Source organism: Takifugu flavidus, chromosome 16 (assembly GCF_003711565.1).
Source record: "Takifugu flavidus isolate HTHZ2018 chromosome 16, ASM371156v2, whole genome shotgun sequence".
Taxonomy (NCBI): domain Eukaryota; kingdom Metazoa; phylum Chordata; class Actinopteri; order Tetraodontiformes; family Tetraodontidae; genus Takifugu; species Takifugu flavidus.
This window is the reverse complement of record NC_079535.1, coordinates 6,395,785-6,413,421: the sequence shown is the minus strand read 5'-3', so window position 1 is coordinate 6,413,421 and position 17,637 is coordinate 6,395,785. Positions and strand designations below refer to the sequence as shown.

Here is a 17,637-nt window from a genome sequence, read left to right as displayed (position 1 = left end):
CCCCAAATGCTACAGAACATATGCCCTTTAGAGCTCCAGCTAACACACTCTGCACCACTACAGAGCTTCAACTGTTTGCTCCAAAAACCCGAATCCCTCAGAGGATCTCATCATTCCTCTAACACAACAAAAATCAATGTTCCTGTGATGATACACACTCATTCATGTTTAGGGAGAGAATCTCCACCCCCCCACTTCCATTCACCTGTTTTGCGGCTCGATGCTCAAAAACAATGTGCTATTAATGCACAGCGGCGTTTTAACATATTTCACATGATAAAAGGTCAAGAGGGAAGAAAAACACGAGATGGATATCACACAGATGCCTCACCTGCAGCGGCAAGGAAGGGAAATTACCCTCAGATTTCTCTGGTGACATTTTCGCCTCAAAGCCCTGCAGACTTCAAAGCTGCCTATTCTACACAGCCGGCGTTTAGCGCCTAATCCAACACTCTGTTGATAATTCTGTTTGGGTTTACTTTAGGGTTGCAGGCAGGGTAGAATTGCAGGAGCGGAGAGACAGACGGAAGGCATAACGATCGATGGCGGCTGGAAAAAAAGCCTGAATCAGAGTTTGTGAACTTTTCGATAAACACAATTTAAATAAGATGTGTCCTTTAGCGGTCAGTTTTGCTCATCACAATCTGGAGTAAACTGTGAGCTGTAAATACACATCCATCAACCCTCAGTTCCTCTCTAAACACCTTCATGTAAACAGTGTGTGTCTTTCAACAAATGGGAGCCTAATAGAGATTTATGGTCTTTTTAGAATGCACAAATAGTTGTAGATGCAGAGAGAAGTATACTGAGATTTAAGTTATCGTTAGAATTTATAATGTTTGAACCTGGATGTTCAACGGGAAGCCTCCATCCAGACCTTTATTTTGAAAGGAAGCATGGGACAGGAAGCCTGAGATGGAGGGCAGCAACCATGAGATCTCTAAAAACACACCAACAGAGCAAAACCAAGCCAAGCAAAAGCGGAGACGTCTCTGCTGTTTTGCATTTCTGATCGTCCATTGGAAATTAAGGATAAGCTTCCGTCACAGAGGTTAGTGACCACACTTTTAGCTGTAGTTAATGGCTCTTTTATTTTCCTGCTGGGTCACTTTAAATGTCATGAATATACCAACAGTAGGGGGCAGCATTGATATAAACGACAATAGTCCTCCCATTTAAACTTTTTAATGTCATGAATCACGTGAAGTGAATGAGAGGATGTTGTTTTCCTACAGCCTGAATGGAGACTAATGGAATCTTGGAACATCTCAGCACTATGCCAGTAAAAAGTAATCCCAGTGCCATAGTTCCATTTCTGTTCGGCAAAAAATGATGAAGCCAAAACGTACACGTGGCTCAGGAGTTATCCCCTCCTTAAAAGTCAAATGTCACCGAGGGTTTTGTCTTGAATGAAAAAGGCAAAACTTCTGGCAAATACAAAAACAGAGGGAATAAAGTGGGGACAGAGCCAAACTTAAAAGACATGTCACATCTTATCAGATGCCTGAAGGTCAGCGGAAATGACATGCTGAGCTGTCAGTGAGCTGCCTATCGATGTGTGAGTGTGTGTGTGTGCGTGTGTGTGCGAGTGCGTTTAGAAGAAAAGCAGAGCTGCAGATAGCGTTTAATTGAAGGTTGAAGTTATCAGATAGCCAGTGACTCGGCTGCCAGTCAAAGCTCACAGAGCTTTGCGACACTGACAAAACCAGGGAACGGCTGACTTTGGGAAAAGAGTGAGGACAGACGGAGAGACAGACTGACCCAGGCCAGCGTTTTATAGAGAGGCGAGAGGTGCACATAGAGACCAGGGGAGGGTCAGAGGAAGTAGAACGCGATGGCGAGTTATTTCTGTAGAATCGACATGCAGCAACGTCTCCAGACTGGACAAGTTAAGGTTGCAGATTAAAAGTGGGGAACGGAAGACAATAGGATGAAGACAAAAGTTTGGAAAACAAACACAAATGGCGGATGGAAGGCGAGATAAAGCCAGACTATCAGACCCTGCTCTCCTGGGAGGCCTCAAACTGCATCACAGACGCATTTCAATGTGGGAAATATTCTCCAGCCCAGTAATCACCATCATTATATTTTCCTCTTCTTTCACCAATGGGCAGAGAGAGATTGGAAGTGACATTTCCCCCCAATCCCCATCATTCGTTTCCTTTCCCTTCCCTTCAAAAGATCTAGCATTTATTCCACACTAAAGATCATCCTGCAGAATACAGGCAAAACACACACACACACACACACACACACACACACACACACACACACACACACACACACACACCAATCTGGATCCACAGTAGTTCCACGGTAACCTTGGATCAGTAACACTTTCAAATAATTACATCACGGCATCCAAAAAGGCTGAACATTAAACAGTGGCTCAGCGCATTAAGGTAAAAGAGTTACATGTGGCATTTGCCCCTAAAGCTACTTTAAAACAAGTACACCGAGTCCTGGTTGGTTGCTTTAGCCTGAGCTCAGAGGATGGGTCTGGTCTAAAGGTGGGACTTAAGCTGATCCCAACGAATCCCCCAGTGCCCTTTATCAATCCTGTCAGGGAGAAAATGCAATCCACGCCTGACTAGACCTTGCCCCGCTCCACGGGCCTCTTATCCCGCGTCGCCCTCCCCCCATTCATTTCCTCACTCCAAACAGCTGGGATTATGAAGAGAAATGTTGCTCGACAAGACGTGACACATCCTTTCACGTGGTTGCCCGCAGATTACCATGAGAAAGGTGACCGACTGTGACAGTGGTCACAACCCTACAAATACACACAGGACCGGGCTGTTAATGTAGTGGACGCAGACATGGATGCAGGCGTAACCCGTGAGCAATCACCCATGCTGCTCTAACACCCATCTATCATCTGGAATGATAAATTGCCCTACATCTAACCCCCAATTGTCCTTATGCAAAGGAAAGGAGTGAGGATGGACACACAATGCACCCTGAATGCGAACATCACTCGAATGATTGTGCCATTACAAAATCTGTGACAGCTGATGGAGTAATGGTGTGTTTTGGAGGAACAGAGGAGTCCAGAGATAACAATAATTAGGCAGAATGCTCTGCTGTTATTTGCACTTACGTCAGGGTACTCTTTGACAGGCACAAACAGTTTTTCCTGCAGGTGGACGATGGCTCCTACAGGCTCGGGCAGCTCCAGGGGGGGTTTGTCCACAAGGCCATTCACTGTGTCGCTGTACATGTCCTTACGGACTCTGTTGATTTCTGAAAAACACAAATCGGACGACGTCAGTATCTGAATACACCATTTCTCTGGTTTTGTTCCAGACATAACAAGGGTCTTATATTGGGAGCACATTACCGTAACTGCTATTTAATTTAATTGTGGCGTAGAAAAAAAACTTGTGCATTATGAAGAGGTCAAAGATGGTCTCTTTTTTTACCCAGCACTCCCTGCAGCAGTCGGCTAATGCAGCAGCCCATCAAGCAGCTACTAGCCAGGACAGAAGCGCTGCTGAGAATCACTCAGGCTCAGATACATGCCTTCAGATCTGATTCTGCTGTCAGATAAAACTAATGGACCTCAGTCTCACCCCCACACATACACACACACACACAGACACACACTCTACCCACAAACAAAGAACAGCACGTTTCTCCCAAATGTGCACATGGAAATGCTGCACTGCTTCCATTAGGGGGTAAAAGTGTTTGTGCGTCCTCCAAAGTTGTTACGGCTCTGATAATTGTGTGTCAAGCCTCCCCTGAACAAAATATTAATCTACAATTCTACGAAAGGAAGAGCAGGGAGAAACGGGTTGTGTTTAACTACCCAGATCTGAGTGTAACAGTGTGCCGCTTGGCAGGACCACCAGGAATTATGTGCTGTGTGCAGCCAGTGGGCGTTATTTCCACGTCTCATGAGTTGAGTGAGCAGTTGGACATTCTATATTAAACCCCAGCGAGGGAACCTGATGCTTAACTCAGATGCCCCGAGCACAGCACGTCTGAAATCTCAGCCCGAACCTTCAACTGAGGCTAAATTGGAACACGGGCATCCTTCTGTAAATAGATCTGGTGAGTTGATTTACTTTTCCAGGCAGACCGACCGACGTGTGATGGATCCACTCATAGGGGCTAACGAGGATCCACGTCGACATCTGGCCTGCAGCTGCACTCACAGAACCCGCGGAACTCATCCGAAATATACAAACAAGCCACGAAACCTTGCCCGGAGCCATTCTATCCGGCACCAGCCGGGTCCAAACAACGGCAAGCAGCTCTGAAGGTGGATTCATCCAAAGCTGTGTAAATGTCTACGTCGACAAATTGAGTCAATCCTGAACAGCAGCAGCAGCTTTAGGTCGCGTGAAACAGAATAAATAAAGCAGAGAGGTCGGGAAACAACAAGATACTGAGCAAAGATGGGTGGCGGATCACAAATGCCTGCACAGTTAAGCGAAACATCTAAAATCTGATCAAGATAGGGCAAGGGCTAAGCATACGGTACATCTAAAGCACTGCAGCACATGTATACCTGGCATTTTCTGGTTTTAATCTGGTTGGAAATGTACAAAGGGGACTGTTCATCACAGGCCACTTCACTGCTCAGCACGTGTAGGAGGTCCACCGGTGGAAAAATAAGGTATTGTTGTTTTAAATGGAAAGAAAATCAGGACTCGGAATAAAGCATGCAACAGAAGCAACGTAATCTGTGCCATTTACCCCAAAGAACGGGGTCCAGCCTTCAAATAACAAGAGAAAATAATTATAAGTGTGCGCACGTGACGAGTGCACAGAGCCACCGCGGGCAGCCCCCCGCCTCCTTCCAATTTCCTCCTGCTGAAATGCCACATTAACATAAAGGGGCTGTGCAGAGCCATCACTGGAGACACGGGGCATTTGACAGCCTCTAATTTCAGCGCTGCAAATCTTTTCTGAAGCGCTGCGCTCACCTAAAAATTAGCCCCTGCCTTGCGTGGCCAACAAAATCATTTGTCTAGCTGTCCACCCTGGCAGGAAGTGCTGATTTTGTTAGAAAGACGAAAGAGACTGAAGGTTACCGTCCCGCAACACCAGGCAATCGCACAAGACAAGGATGTGCTTTCAAAGAGAACGTTTGATGCGCTGTATGTACATGTTTAACAGCTGAGGGAGGAGGCAGAGAGAGGTCCCGTTTCTCCCCTTCAGCCATGGTTGGGCCCAGCGTAAGCCATGCACGGCCTGACTCAGCAAAACCACACACACAGCCAGCACTTTCTATCGCAGCTCGCGTTTATTTGTGAGGGGGAAGTGGAAGGTGTTTGGAGGAAAGGGAAGGCTTTAAACCAGAACGGCTGACTTCTCTCCCACCTCTCAGCTCTCCCACTGCCTGCCCTTTCTTCTAAAATCTGCAATTAAAACAGTTTAAAAAAAAGAGTCAAACTCTGGGGTTCCATCTACAAGAGATGCTTTTCACTTCATTTCCCTTCTGCTTCTCTCTGTAATCGTGAGATATGGACACCAAAAGGAAGGATAGAAGCTTTGAATTAGCTGAACAGCAGTAGGTGGGGGTGACTTCCAGAGTCCCAGTGATACCAAACCAAAGAGCTGTGGACTACAGAGACAGTCTGATGTTCTTGAAAGCAGCAGGGAGATGATGGCTGCTCCTTCAGCACCCTGACCCTCCCTGACATGCCTAAACAGTAATAAGCTGAGGACGGCATTAGCCCATGATCACGGTGGAGGAACTGAGACCAGCATCTAAACTGAACGGAGACACGCAGCTCGAGGCAGCGTGAACTCTGGACCATAGGCTGATGTGCTTTCATTTATTTACCCAGTCTGAGGCTAAAATCCTGACCTGACGCAAGCACGAGAGGGTGACGTGGTGAGAAAAGCCACCTAAAATGGCCTCCTGACTCACAATTTTTAAGAACAACCCCCAGGAAAGAAAATCCAGAACTCAGAACAACAATCAGCTCGGTGGCAAAAATGAGACAGAAGACCAGTCAGCCAGGACCGCTGCTCCTATAGCAAATGGGAACAAGTCCATTAAGAGCCCAAAAATAGACCTGCTCCATAAATGCTTTGTCCTCCCTCTGCAGCTCTGAGCATTGTGTTCTGACCACAGAGCACATCCCGCTATTTATGTTCCACGTACGTGCGCAACACAGACCAAGAGAAAGAAATTTAACTGGTGAGTAATGGCTGATCAGCTTTGGCTGAGCAAAGCAGCTTTAGACGCCTTGTGATGCCTGGAGTTAGCCTGATAATATCTGCCACCTGAAACAGATTGAGTCTAACACCGATTAATCTTCTAGCCAAAACGATCAGCTCTGCAGAGACACTTAACGAGTTCTCCATCTTTAAAGGGATGTGCAGTTTAAAGGAAGGTGGGGGGGTTCAAAGCCCGACACCACCGTCCTTCTGCGGTAGCATATAGATGTATGCTTAGCATAGTTTAAGAGGGGAAAATGGCAGCTGGGAAGCAGAGATAAATATAGAAATTTGGGATTCGTGTCCAAAAAACTACAGTAATCACAGATACTCCTAAACGCACCGATGCCGAAGCGAGGAACAAGCATTTTCACTTTGAAGCTGCGCACGTTAGCACGATCACAAAGCCCGGCTACCCGTCGCAAGTGAAAGGATTTGGCTGTTTAATGCATTCCTGCCCTTTATTCACGGTGCAGACGACTTTATCCGAAGAGACGCTCCACTTCAACAGTTTAAGGGTTTGGCGGGCCGAGCCCATGAAAGACCGAGGCTTCTTTGAAAGTATGGAGGGGGAGTGTACATGCACCGGTGCACTGGCGGAGCTGTGGAAACATATGCACTGCTGGGTCTTATCGCCAGCTAACAGCTGTAACCGCCACCGCTGTCGCTGCCACACCCCTCGGGAGGGGGGGCATTCCCATGGTGCCATCTTTAAACTACCATCTGATGCTAAGTCCCCGTGTTCATCTATCAATGTCAGGGTTTTCATCTTAGGTAATTCAATAAAATAATTCCAGTCAATAGGAGGGATGCGGCAGCTCACAAATTTACACATAAATACCCCGAAGATTACCTGCGGTGTGTTGAGGACAGAGCAGAATGTAGTGCCCCCATTATCCGATCGGGTCAAAACACTAATTCATAAAAAATACCGGCAGCTTTTCTTCATAGCAGCCGTCTAAAACCACATTTCTGTTCTAAAAACACATGCTTGTACAATATTTAGCTGGTGTCCATGAAATATATATAACCTGACACAAAAGCAAGTACATGTGCATGTATAAACATGCCCAAAACAACCACGAGCTAATGAGCTCGTGTGTTTTTAGGCTACGGTCTCCCGTGGGAGAGGAAACCCACAGAAATATCGCTGGGCATGGATGGAGGAGGAAGTTTTGCCTCGCAGCAAAATTCCGTTGAACAAATACAGATGGAAAGTAGCGAGTCCCCGTTTTACTCCGATTAACCAGCCGCTGACACCTGTGTATTCCCCCGACAACCACACGGTAGAAATGAGGCAAATCATTTTGTTTCCTCCTCCGACGCAGCCGAACTTAATCTCTATGTCTCACAGCAGTGGAACCTGGCACCAGACACAGGGACGCCTTCGACTGATACGGAAAGATTGGATGAAGGTGCGATGATAAAAAAAAAAGGCAGTAATTAATGTAATGTAACATTGGACTGACATTAAACTAATATTTCTGCCAACGTGTGAAGATGCACGGTTTATCTCCTCCTCTACTCCCGAACCCGGGGGAATATTTACGCCAAATGCAGAATGTGTAGGTGTGACGGCGGCCAAGAACAGCAATCAGCAAAGTCATTAATCATAACCGGTGGCAAATGTGAGGCTTTCTGGGGTTGTCAGTGCGAGCGCACGCAGGCCGGGGAAGAAATGCCAGGCTGAATGTGGCTTTCTGGGGCTGCTGGCAGCGGCGGCGACGGTGGACTGGGGGAACATGTCGTTGCATGTTGGTTTGGTGATTAAACAAAACAGGTAGACACAGCAGACAGGGAGAGAGGGGCCAAGGCGGGAAGTGGGGTAGGTAGCCAGCGGAATGCCAAGAAAGAAAACAACAACAACAAACAGAGCAATTTGCTTATTCAGATTCAGATTCAAAAAACGGAGGGGAGGACTGGATCTGAAATCATCTATGAATGTTGCACAGGTGCATTTATTCAGAAAAATAAAGGGAGGAGTCGTCTGTGTTTAAAAGGAGCTGGTATTCTGGATCATCTAGAAAGATCTGCAGCAAAAGCTCCTCCACTCCTGGCTCTCCCACACAGCATCCAGCGGGCTATTAAAACTTAATAGCAAAAAACTTTACACTAAAATTAGCCCGGGCGATCATCGCGTTTGATGACGTGGAACTGGCTTATGGGACTGCGAGCTGCGCCGCATGCTGGCAGCGCGATGAGCCGTGGGGCCGCCAGCTTTGTGCTCTCGATGGGGTCCATCGTAGCGAGAGGTGGGGCTGGTTCAATACTGAGCCGTAATGGCTTGCTTTTAATGGCTGCCGCAAGGGCCCGGCATTCATTACTCTCAGTACAGTGGGAGATCCTGCAGGATCCCGGGGTGAGAAGTGTGATAACATACACACTAATATATATTTGAACTTGAGGACATCACTCCAGAGAGAGAAACGGAGGAACAGACAGAGCAGAGCAGCGGGGAGTGTTAGCAGGGCACTTAATGGAACGTTTAAGGCCTCTCCTCTGGACAGATTTGCTAATCGCTGATTGCACAAATATTCTAATGCAGCTCTGCATACAACAGATCCACTTTCTTCAGCCCACTGAACATAAAGTGCGAGCAAACAGACTGTTGCTTCTGCATCTCATGGGAGCACTTTTCGCAAACATCGCTCGACAATGAGATCAGACAGTGTAACAAAAGAGAGGCCTTGTATGGTGCCGCTCAACAATCCCGTTCTCACCGTACTTTAACCTGTTGGACTCAACTTTCAGCATTTTTTGTGGCTGTCTGCACACCAAACACGCCGACGGCCTTATAAAAACATGGCCGTTTTATCTTGCAAGGCCTCCGGCGTGCACGCACGAACCTATATCCTTCCTCTCTCCTGCGCCCCCCCCCACACACACACACACACACACAGACAACAATACAGAGGATGCAAAGTAAAATGAAGCACAGGATACATGCTGAGAGCTCCGCAAGATGTGAGAATAGGAGATAAGGAGCGGGAAGAATAACAGGATGAAGAGTCAGGATACATGCTGACCAGGTCCACTCAAATGCAGTGCTTGCCCCCCACAAAAGGGGGAGCAAGTTCCCATGGCCTGTAAAAATAAAAACCCTTTTTATGCAGCAAAAACTCAAGTGGTCTGCAAGGGTGGACAGCTCCAGCCAGTCGTTGCAACAGGAAATGCTGTGACAGGACAAATCTGGGTTTAAAGGAGGCCTAAAAAGCAGAGCATTCATCTATTAAACCCGCGGGGGGGGGGGGGGGGGGTCGTTCCTCATGGGTGTACCTCGGGTTCCACACAGTTGCCCTGCCCATCGTGCAACAATGCCAGGAAGAGATCCAGCTGTCACAAGGGGAAGCTAGAGAGGAAGGAAAGGCTGTCGCTGCCGGCGTGACTGTGCGAGATAACATGCACTGGGCTTCCTGTCCACCAGTATAGCTAAAGAGTCACTCCTCACAACCAGCAGGGAGGACGAAGGCCAGAATAAACATTCAGATAACGGCACAACTTCACAACTTTAACGCTATGGTGGCCGTAGAGCTGGAGCTTCTCCCTGCACCGCTGCTTCTACAGACACGTTTCCAGCGCCAAAGTTCCTGGTAATGTACCGGGGGTGGGAACTTCTCAAGAACTCTTCCTCTCACCCCTTGTCGACGTCACCAGCTTCGTGCTTCGGCAACCAGCGTGCGCCAGTTCTGACAGAGGCTTCACTCAGAGTTCTTTCACCAAAAATCACCGAAGGTTTTGGTGATTTCGGACGGCATCACATCTTGCTGTCAGTCAGGGACGAGGAAAGCTCAAACCTCACTCATTTGATCCTTTTCAGGAGATTATTGTGATGTGGGTGTTGCACTCTTTCAAACTGACCTCTTGATTATTTTGTGACCAAGGGTGTGGCCCCAACACAGAAGGCCTTATTTTAAGAGGAGCAGGTTATTTTCCTCAGTAAAAACATGTCACTCAAATCCCAAACCCCATTATACCTGCCACGATCACATGAAGTGGACTTCTGGGCTCAAATGTGCTCAGATCTGGGCCAGGCCCCTGATGCGAGGCCCCCCAGGAGTGTGAAGTAGTTAGCTTTTTATAGAGGAGTGTCAGAAAGGTTCGCTGCAGGTCAGAGTAGGGAAAAAGTCCGACTTCAAATCACTGCTTGGATAAAAAGGTTATGTTTGTTTACATCAGCGTCAGGCACCGGACCAGCCGGGACATGTCCACAGACTTGTAAGGTGCAACACACAGGAATGGCTTGGTTTCCAGTTTTACCAGTCTAGGCTCCTGTCACGAGAAGAGTTCCTGTATGACTAAACTAAAATCTGTGAGGTGGAGACAAATGTGCCGGAGGCCCAGAGTAATCCACAATCCCGTTGCGACGCCGGTGTCGGGAGGTCAACTGAAGCCAGCACACTGGGGGAAAACACGGACCGTCGTTCCACCGCACTTCAGTTGGCAGAGACGCGCACGCACGGGCGCGGGCGGCTGCTTTGAGAGCGAGCAGGTGCGGGCATGTTGCTCGCTACCCGACAGTGTTCCCGGCCTGTGAGGGATCGAGCGGAACGCCACGCTCATACTGGCGTCCTGAGCGCAGACGGTGGGAGCTGAGATGATGCGAGCTGACACTCCACGTAGCAGCCTTTAATGTCACCACTGGTCCTCACATGAAAGAGGCCGTGTAGCCCCAAGGCTGAATGTTTTGTCAGACAAACTCACTTATGAGTGGAGGAGAAGTAGAAGGGAAAAAAACAAATTAAGGAGACGAGGGGAGGGAGGAAGATTTAAAGGAATCCTGGAGTCACTCTGCTAAAATAAATTGGTTTAAAGAAAGCTAAGCCAGGAAAAATGACTCACTCCCTCCTGGGAGAAGTGATCCTAATTTTTTTCTTTGGAAAACACGGCGTTGGTGATTGAATCTCGAATGTAAACAGCAGAGGGGCCGTCGCTGATGGCGGGGAGGGGGGTGATGAGGGAGGAGGTGGAGCAGAGATACACCTGAGAGTGCTGCCATCACCAACACCCTGAATCATGTCAAATGAAAGCAGAGTCCAGGTGGAACCGTGAGAGCAGGAGGAGGATTTGAGGAGACAGAGACAAGCAAGTCCATCGCCTGGTGCGCTGGTCCGCACCTCAAGCTGTCAGACCCATTTGGCACCTTTCCTGAAGCTGTACCCGTCCTCCCAGTAGCAGGAGCTGGAACACTGCAGGCACCATTTGTGTTTGCAATCAATTTTACAACAGAATGGTCCTAATTCCGCCCCAAAACGGAGCATATCGCCCGTAAAAACAGCGCTTGTGTCCAGAAACATTAGCCAGATATCTGCAGTCCTCCAGAGTTCAAGTCAGCTGCTTTTCCCACTTCCACAGGAGCCCAGAATCCTTGCTGCTGTTAAATTTCTCCTCTAAAGAGAAAATACTTGATAAAATATCACATTTGCTCAAATGCCCTTAAACTACTCTGCAATAAGCTGTTTGGCATCCAATGTGCAAAATTCGATGTATTTACAAACAGCACTTGTGCGTACTTTTACATAAACCGGCTGGAAGAACCCAGTGTGTGTGTGTGTGATTAAAGCACAAAAAGCCATTGTGTTATTATTAACTGGGGGGGAGGAAGGGTGAGACGGAGTGTGGAATTCAGGGAGGGGTCAGCGACCTTCCTTTACAGCCACTCAGATGACCTAATTCGCAGCACATTGAAATCCTCTGTTCCTCCTCATCCAGCACCACCCGCCCCTCATTTGACAGCATCGCCTGCCTTCTCCCTTTCACTGGATTCTGCACATCGTCTGAGCGGGGACATTCCTTCCAGTCAGCTATCTGGGTTTTTAAATGCCAGCTTGACGCGCGCAGCAAAGAGGCTCTTTGTTCATCAATAAAAGCCAAATAGCACAAAACGGCGCGACAGACTTTGTGATAAACAACAACAGAAGACAATTTTACAAGTCTTTGCTTTTTTAAATCTGTGAAAGATAATTGATTGTGATTATACCCTGACACTCCCAGACAGTCTGAACTGGTGCTCGCTGGTCACGTTAGGACTGAAACTGCATTCCGTGTTCACCGAGGAGGGTCGGGACGGTGCATGAAGGCAGCACAACACACTGCGATTTTACTACCTCACTTCCTGTGGTCCTCGGGGAAGGCTGCGGCAGCGCCGCCTGCTCTTGTCAAGCCTCGCAGAAACAACACGGGCAGCTGAGGGACAGGTAAATTATTCATCTTTGATTTATCGGCGGGCTGCCAGGTAGCAAAACCAACGGCGAAAGCGACAAACCAAGAGGCAACTGATCTGCTTTGTTCCTCCGAGGGAGGCTGGCGTATTATGACCTGGGCTTTAGGGTTTAAACCACGTCAGCGGCCTGACACGGCCTAATTTTACCTTCTCTGATCACTGTTACAGGTTGCAGCAGTTTTCCTCTGCAAGGAATTTATTCTTGTAGCAGGGGTTTGAAGGTGACACGGGCTGCATACAGGAAGTCAAGGAAATGTACTGTGGCGTGGCCACGGGAAGGAAAACAGGCCCAAACAGGAAGGGGAAAGGAAAGACTGTGTGGCAGCTAACCAGTGTCGCCTAAAATGTATAAAACGGGATAAAAATATGTCTTATTATGCACAAAAATTACTATTATTATGCATGGAAATGTGGGAAAAGGCTGTTCAGCAGTCCTTTGCACTATTGCACAATCACCGTTTTCCTGACACCTTTGTATCAAGATTCGCACATCCTTCCGAGGCAACTGTAAATCAGCTGCCAAAACAGCATTTTCCGATGCTTCCCGCTTCAGACGTCTGCGCCTAAAACTGTTATTTTATTACCATCTCAAGCGGTGAGGTGAAATCCAGAGCGTAGGAAAAGCCCAGCTCGGTCACAGACCCGCTCCGGCTTATTTAAAAGCTCCGTTGATTTTTTATTTTTTTTTAAGCACAATGAAATAAGACAGAGAGCAAAGCAGCCCTTCTAATGCCCGACTGAAAGCAACAACACGCCATGTGAGCGAGTGTGCGGGGAAAACAAACATCAGGCTGGAGGTTAAGTGGTCTGACTGTGCTCCCGGTGAAATTCCTGAGCTGCCTGCCAACGCTCGGTTGAAAATAAATGCAGGGAGGTGGGCGAGCCAGAGCGGATCGGAGCGGACTTTTGGGTGCCCCCCTCCCCCTTTTCTTTAGGATGACGTAAACAAGGAGAGAAAAGCTGTGACAAATGCTGCGGGTGCCATGACTTGGCTTCCTGTCCATCTAGCTGTAGTATTTCGACTTAAATCGGACCACAGCACGCTAAAGAGCGCAGCGGGGGGGGGGGGTCTGCTGGGACTGAGGCAAGTGTGATAGCTATTTAAAGCACTCCAAGAATTTTACAGGGTGCGACCCCGCGCACACAAACTCTAACTCGAGGATACGCTGAGAAATACCATGTGGACGGGAACAAGGATTCTTTGTGTCAGATGGAATCAGGGTGACGGGCCCACCTCTGTGGGAGAGGGCAGGAGAGGAGCAGGCCTCTCTTGACATTGCAGTGAGAAAACAGCCCCCCCCGCTCCCCTCTGTCTGTCTGAAGCAAAAACACACCGCTGATTCACTTCCCCATAGTCCCGTTTTTGCCTGGAATGGGTGTTACCTCGCGCAGATGCGTTTGCATAATACAGAAGAAACGGGGGGGAAGCCACGGGGGCAGCTGTGACATCACCAAACATGTCTGCACCGCTTTAAGGAATATCAAAGAGAGGAAAATAAATTTCCCCCAGGACTGTGTTGTCTAACAGCCGGCGGAAATCAAAGGGAAGATGGCTCTGGCGACGGCGTGCGAAGGAGGCAGCCAGCCTGTCCGGGTAGGGCACGAAGACAGAAGGCAAATGGAGTAGCGATAAGCAGACCCCCGCGCTGGCGGGATCGAGGTCCGAGATAAGAGCCCCGAGCTGTCTCGGGATGACTTTATCGTTCCGTGCCTGCATGGTGGCCGTGTTTGCTGTGGTTAGAGTGGGACTCCGAGAGCAAGATGAAGTACGGATGCATCGGCGCTAAGGGGAGCGCGGCGCGGCGGGGGGGACGTGTTTGGAAAACAGGAGCGTCGGACACAAACAGGAAACCTCTGAGTCGACTTCCTCATCGGCGATAATGGCCCAGCAAACCGGCTCACGAGATAACTTGTGGTTAATTAAATTCCAGCTTATGTGCCGCTTCGGGGGAAAGGAAGGGGCAGTGGCAGGGGGATTAACTGGTTTCCCCACTGGTCTGACACCCACAATTCTCTCTCCCTGTCAATCTCTGGCCAGGCTCGCTCACGTCTCGCTGGCCAATCTCGTTAGCTGCTAAAGTGATTGTTTGCGGAGGTTAGTGCAGGTCCAGAGGAGCGCCGAGGGTGAGCGCTACCGGGAGACAGCAGGGTGTCAGAAAAGGCAGGACAATGGGTATAAAACCAACACGGTACCCCATTTATCAAAATATGTTCTCCAAACAGCCGCTCCCGAAGGAGCGTTCCCATCACAGTGGACAGTTTGGTCTCCTGGGAAAACCTTGTCAAGGCACACCGAGACAAACGGGTGGACAAAAAAGAAATCAGCAGTGGGGGGGCATCATGGCATGAAGCTGCCACTTGGGGCACAGTGCAACACAGTACGACTCAATCTACGACAGCGCCTTTTAAAAGGCAGCTTTCCAGAAGCTCTGATTAAATATCTGCAAACAGGCTCACCATTCTGTTGCCCACAGTAAAATTCCCCATATATCATGACAAATAACCCCCCCCCCCCCCTCCTTTCTTTCCCACCTCCCTTTGTCAGCGCTACACATCCCTGGATGTTATATAGGCTGTCTCCTACTGCCAAGGAAAAATATAGCAATTTGAAGCAGCTTGTTGGCTGGCGTATCGTAAAGAGAAATAAAAAAAACCTATAGCAGGTGTCACCTCGGGGAGATGAACAACTGTGATGCGGGGGGGGGCTTCAAAGGGGGCCTGTCACTCGGCCGGAGTGACCTTGAGGGACTGCGCACATATATGGAGACGTAACAGGAAGATGTATGCCACTGGAAAGGATGGGGGCAGTTGTCACATTCACGCGTGGTGTCAGCTTTCCACTGCCGAACTGCCAAGGAAACAACTGCGCAGATCCGCAGCTGTCGAGGGGGGGGCTCGCTACCAACGTTCCCACAATTGGGAATTTTCAAAATGAAATGGGGGGGGCTTTTTTCGTGAAATCTGGCATGTGGGATTTTAAGCAGAATTCTGATGACGTACCACAAAAACGCTTGTTCCAACGGTTTACATTTGTACCCCAAATGCAGCACCTGCTCTTCCTCATAGGGGGAACGTGACACCCACCCCGGAATGAGACAACTGGCTGAGAATTCCACAGTGTCCGCAGCAGACGGAAAGGAAAACAACCCACAGACAGAAAGATAAGTTGAAAATTCCCTTCGGCCGTGCCCTGTTTGACAGAAAGTTACAGTGGAGTGTGATATTTACTGCCGGTAAACACCCACCTCGGATCAAACAAACACGAACGCTAAAAAATAAACTCTCAGTTTCAGGAAATGTGACAGGACAGAACAGCTACAGTACCAAATCATCAATAACCCATGTCAGGGGGCCGTGTTAGGGTCGAACTTTATACAAATATTCTGCGAAAAACCGCATGTTTACTTTTGTATTTAATATTAACTGCACATTCATGAATAAACACTGGGCTCTAGGTGGGATCGGCTTAAACCGGTGCGGGACACAGAATGGGAGGAGGTCGGACTTAAAGAGGCGCAGCTTGTCCAAAGCAGAAGAGCAAACCAAACAGCCCATAACAGGAATCAGACGGCCGCTGCACGGGGGTGACGTTTGGCACAATTTCTGGTGGTTCATGTGATTTCTGGAAGTAACGTTGAGTTTGGGCTGCTGCTGAGGCAACGCTGGTAAACCATAGACTGGCGAGGGCGAAGGTCACACGTTCTCAGGTTCAAAAGAGAAATACAACAAAAAGGGATCGCAGTCTTCACAACTAACACAAGTTTTTTGTGTGTCAGTTAAACACTAGGAAGTTCATGGTAGTTTAGTTTTAAGATTCACTGGTGACCAGGTCTCCAGACCCATTACTTCCCGCTGGTGCCGACCACCTCTCTTGTGGTCACAGCTTTAGGTACCGGGAGAAGTTTTAAAGACTCATACGAACCATATATGCTGATTATTCCATGAGTAACTTACGTCAACCCTCCAATCAGGTGTGATTTGTGGGTGGGTGGGGGCAAAATACTTCACTTCTTGCCTATCCAGGCATCTACACCGACCAGTTTAGCAACTACAGTACATTCCACTGGGGCTACCCGTGAAAACATGCAGGGAGCGTGTTCTGCTACACACGTCCTATGTGACCCGAAACTTGGATCAGGACGCCTACAGTGTTTTCGCCCGCGGCGCGTCCGGCTCTGCGTTCCCCCCCAGGCCGACCCGCTAAGGGGGCTGTGGCGCTCTCTAGTGTCACATGCTCGGTTACATGTACAATAAGTCCAACCTTCCGCTTAGGCCAGCTTATGTTATTAATACCTATCAACATTAACGGCCGCTAAACCCCCGCGTTTATCTGCGCCGCGACACGATCCGCGGCGGCGGCGCGGGGAGACGGATCTCCCGGCGGCGCCGACGTGCTTTCGCGGGCACCGAGCACGCTTGGCCGGGGGGGAGCAAACACGACCGACGCGGGCATTCCGTCGAACAAACGACGGGCCACTAACCACGAACGTGCAGCCGTTTATGAAAAAAGAAAAGTTCGGGTAATCTTGGCGTCCCCCTCCTCCCAGCAGCAACTCGCTGGCCATTGTTTGGGCAACAAGCACGCACATTCCAAAGCTCGGCCGCTGGGCAACTACTAACCCGACCCCGCGGAGAACCAAAAAAAGGCAAAGCGGAAATCAACTTTTCTCATACTTGGCGTCCGTCTTGCGGACGTTCGTGTTCGCCCCGTCCGTGTGTTTGCCTCGGAGCGAGTTAACAGCCTCCCCTCTATTTCCGAAGTGTGCAGCGGAACGCAGACGGTCGGGCAGGCTAGCTTGAAATGTGGCTAACCCGAGCTAAAACTGCCGTGGAACGTGGACCCGGGCCCCGTCGGAAATTATAGCAAATCCGCGCTTGGTGCAGCCAAAGTTTGCTTTAGAACTCCACAGTCAGTCGCACTGATTGACCCGCTCATGGTGGCCGCCGGGTTTGGTTTATTTACACCAGTCAGAAAGTTTCTTTCCAGTCACCAAAAACTCGACAGCGGTGCAACAAACTCTGGAAGCCCAGCGTTAGCAACGAGACCCTCAGACCCCGATTTGCTCTCTGTACTCGGGTTAAGGCTGCCGTGCTCTCGCTGTCAGGCACCAGCCCGGGGAGTTACAAGTGGTACCGAGCCTGCCACGGTCGCTTATAGGACCGTTTGCCCTGGCGCCGAGCAGCGAGTCGCCCTGCGAAGTCGTGCCAGGACCGGACTGCGCCTTGGTCATGCCGCCCCC

The 17,637-nt window shown here is 49.2% G+C and overlaps 1 protein-coding gene across 6 annotated transcripts in view; it reads right to left on the bottom strand.

Annotated features, from left to right (window-relative positions):
* Positions 1-17,637, bottom strand: part of qkia (QKI, KH domain containing, RNA binding a) — a 52,949-nt gene that overhangs the window by 25,974 nt on the left and 9,338 nt on the right. For all 6 annotated transcript variants that reach the window (XM_057011725.1, XM_057011724.1, XM_057011721.1 and 3 more), the window contains exon 2: positions 3,101-3,243. In XM_057011725.1, the coding sequence (XP_056867705.1) occupies positions 3,101-3,243 (143 nt within the window). The remainder of the gene's footprint in view (positions 1-3,100; positions 3,244-17,637) is intronic.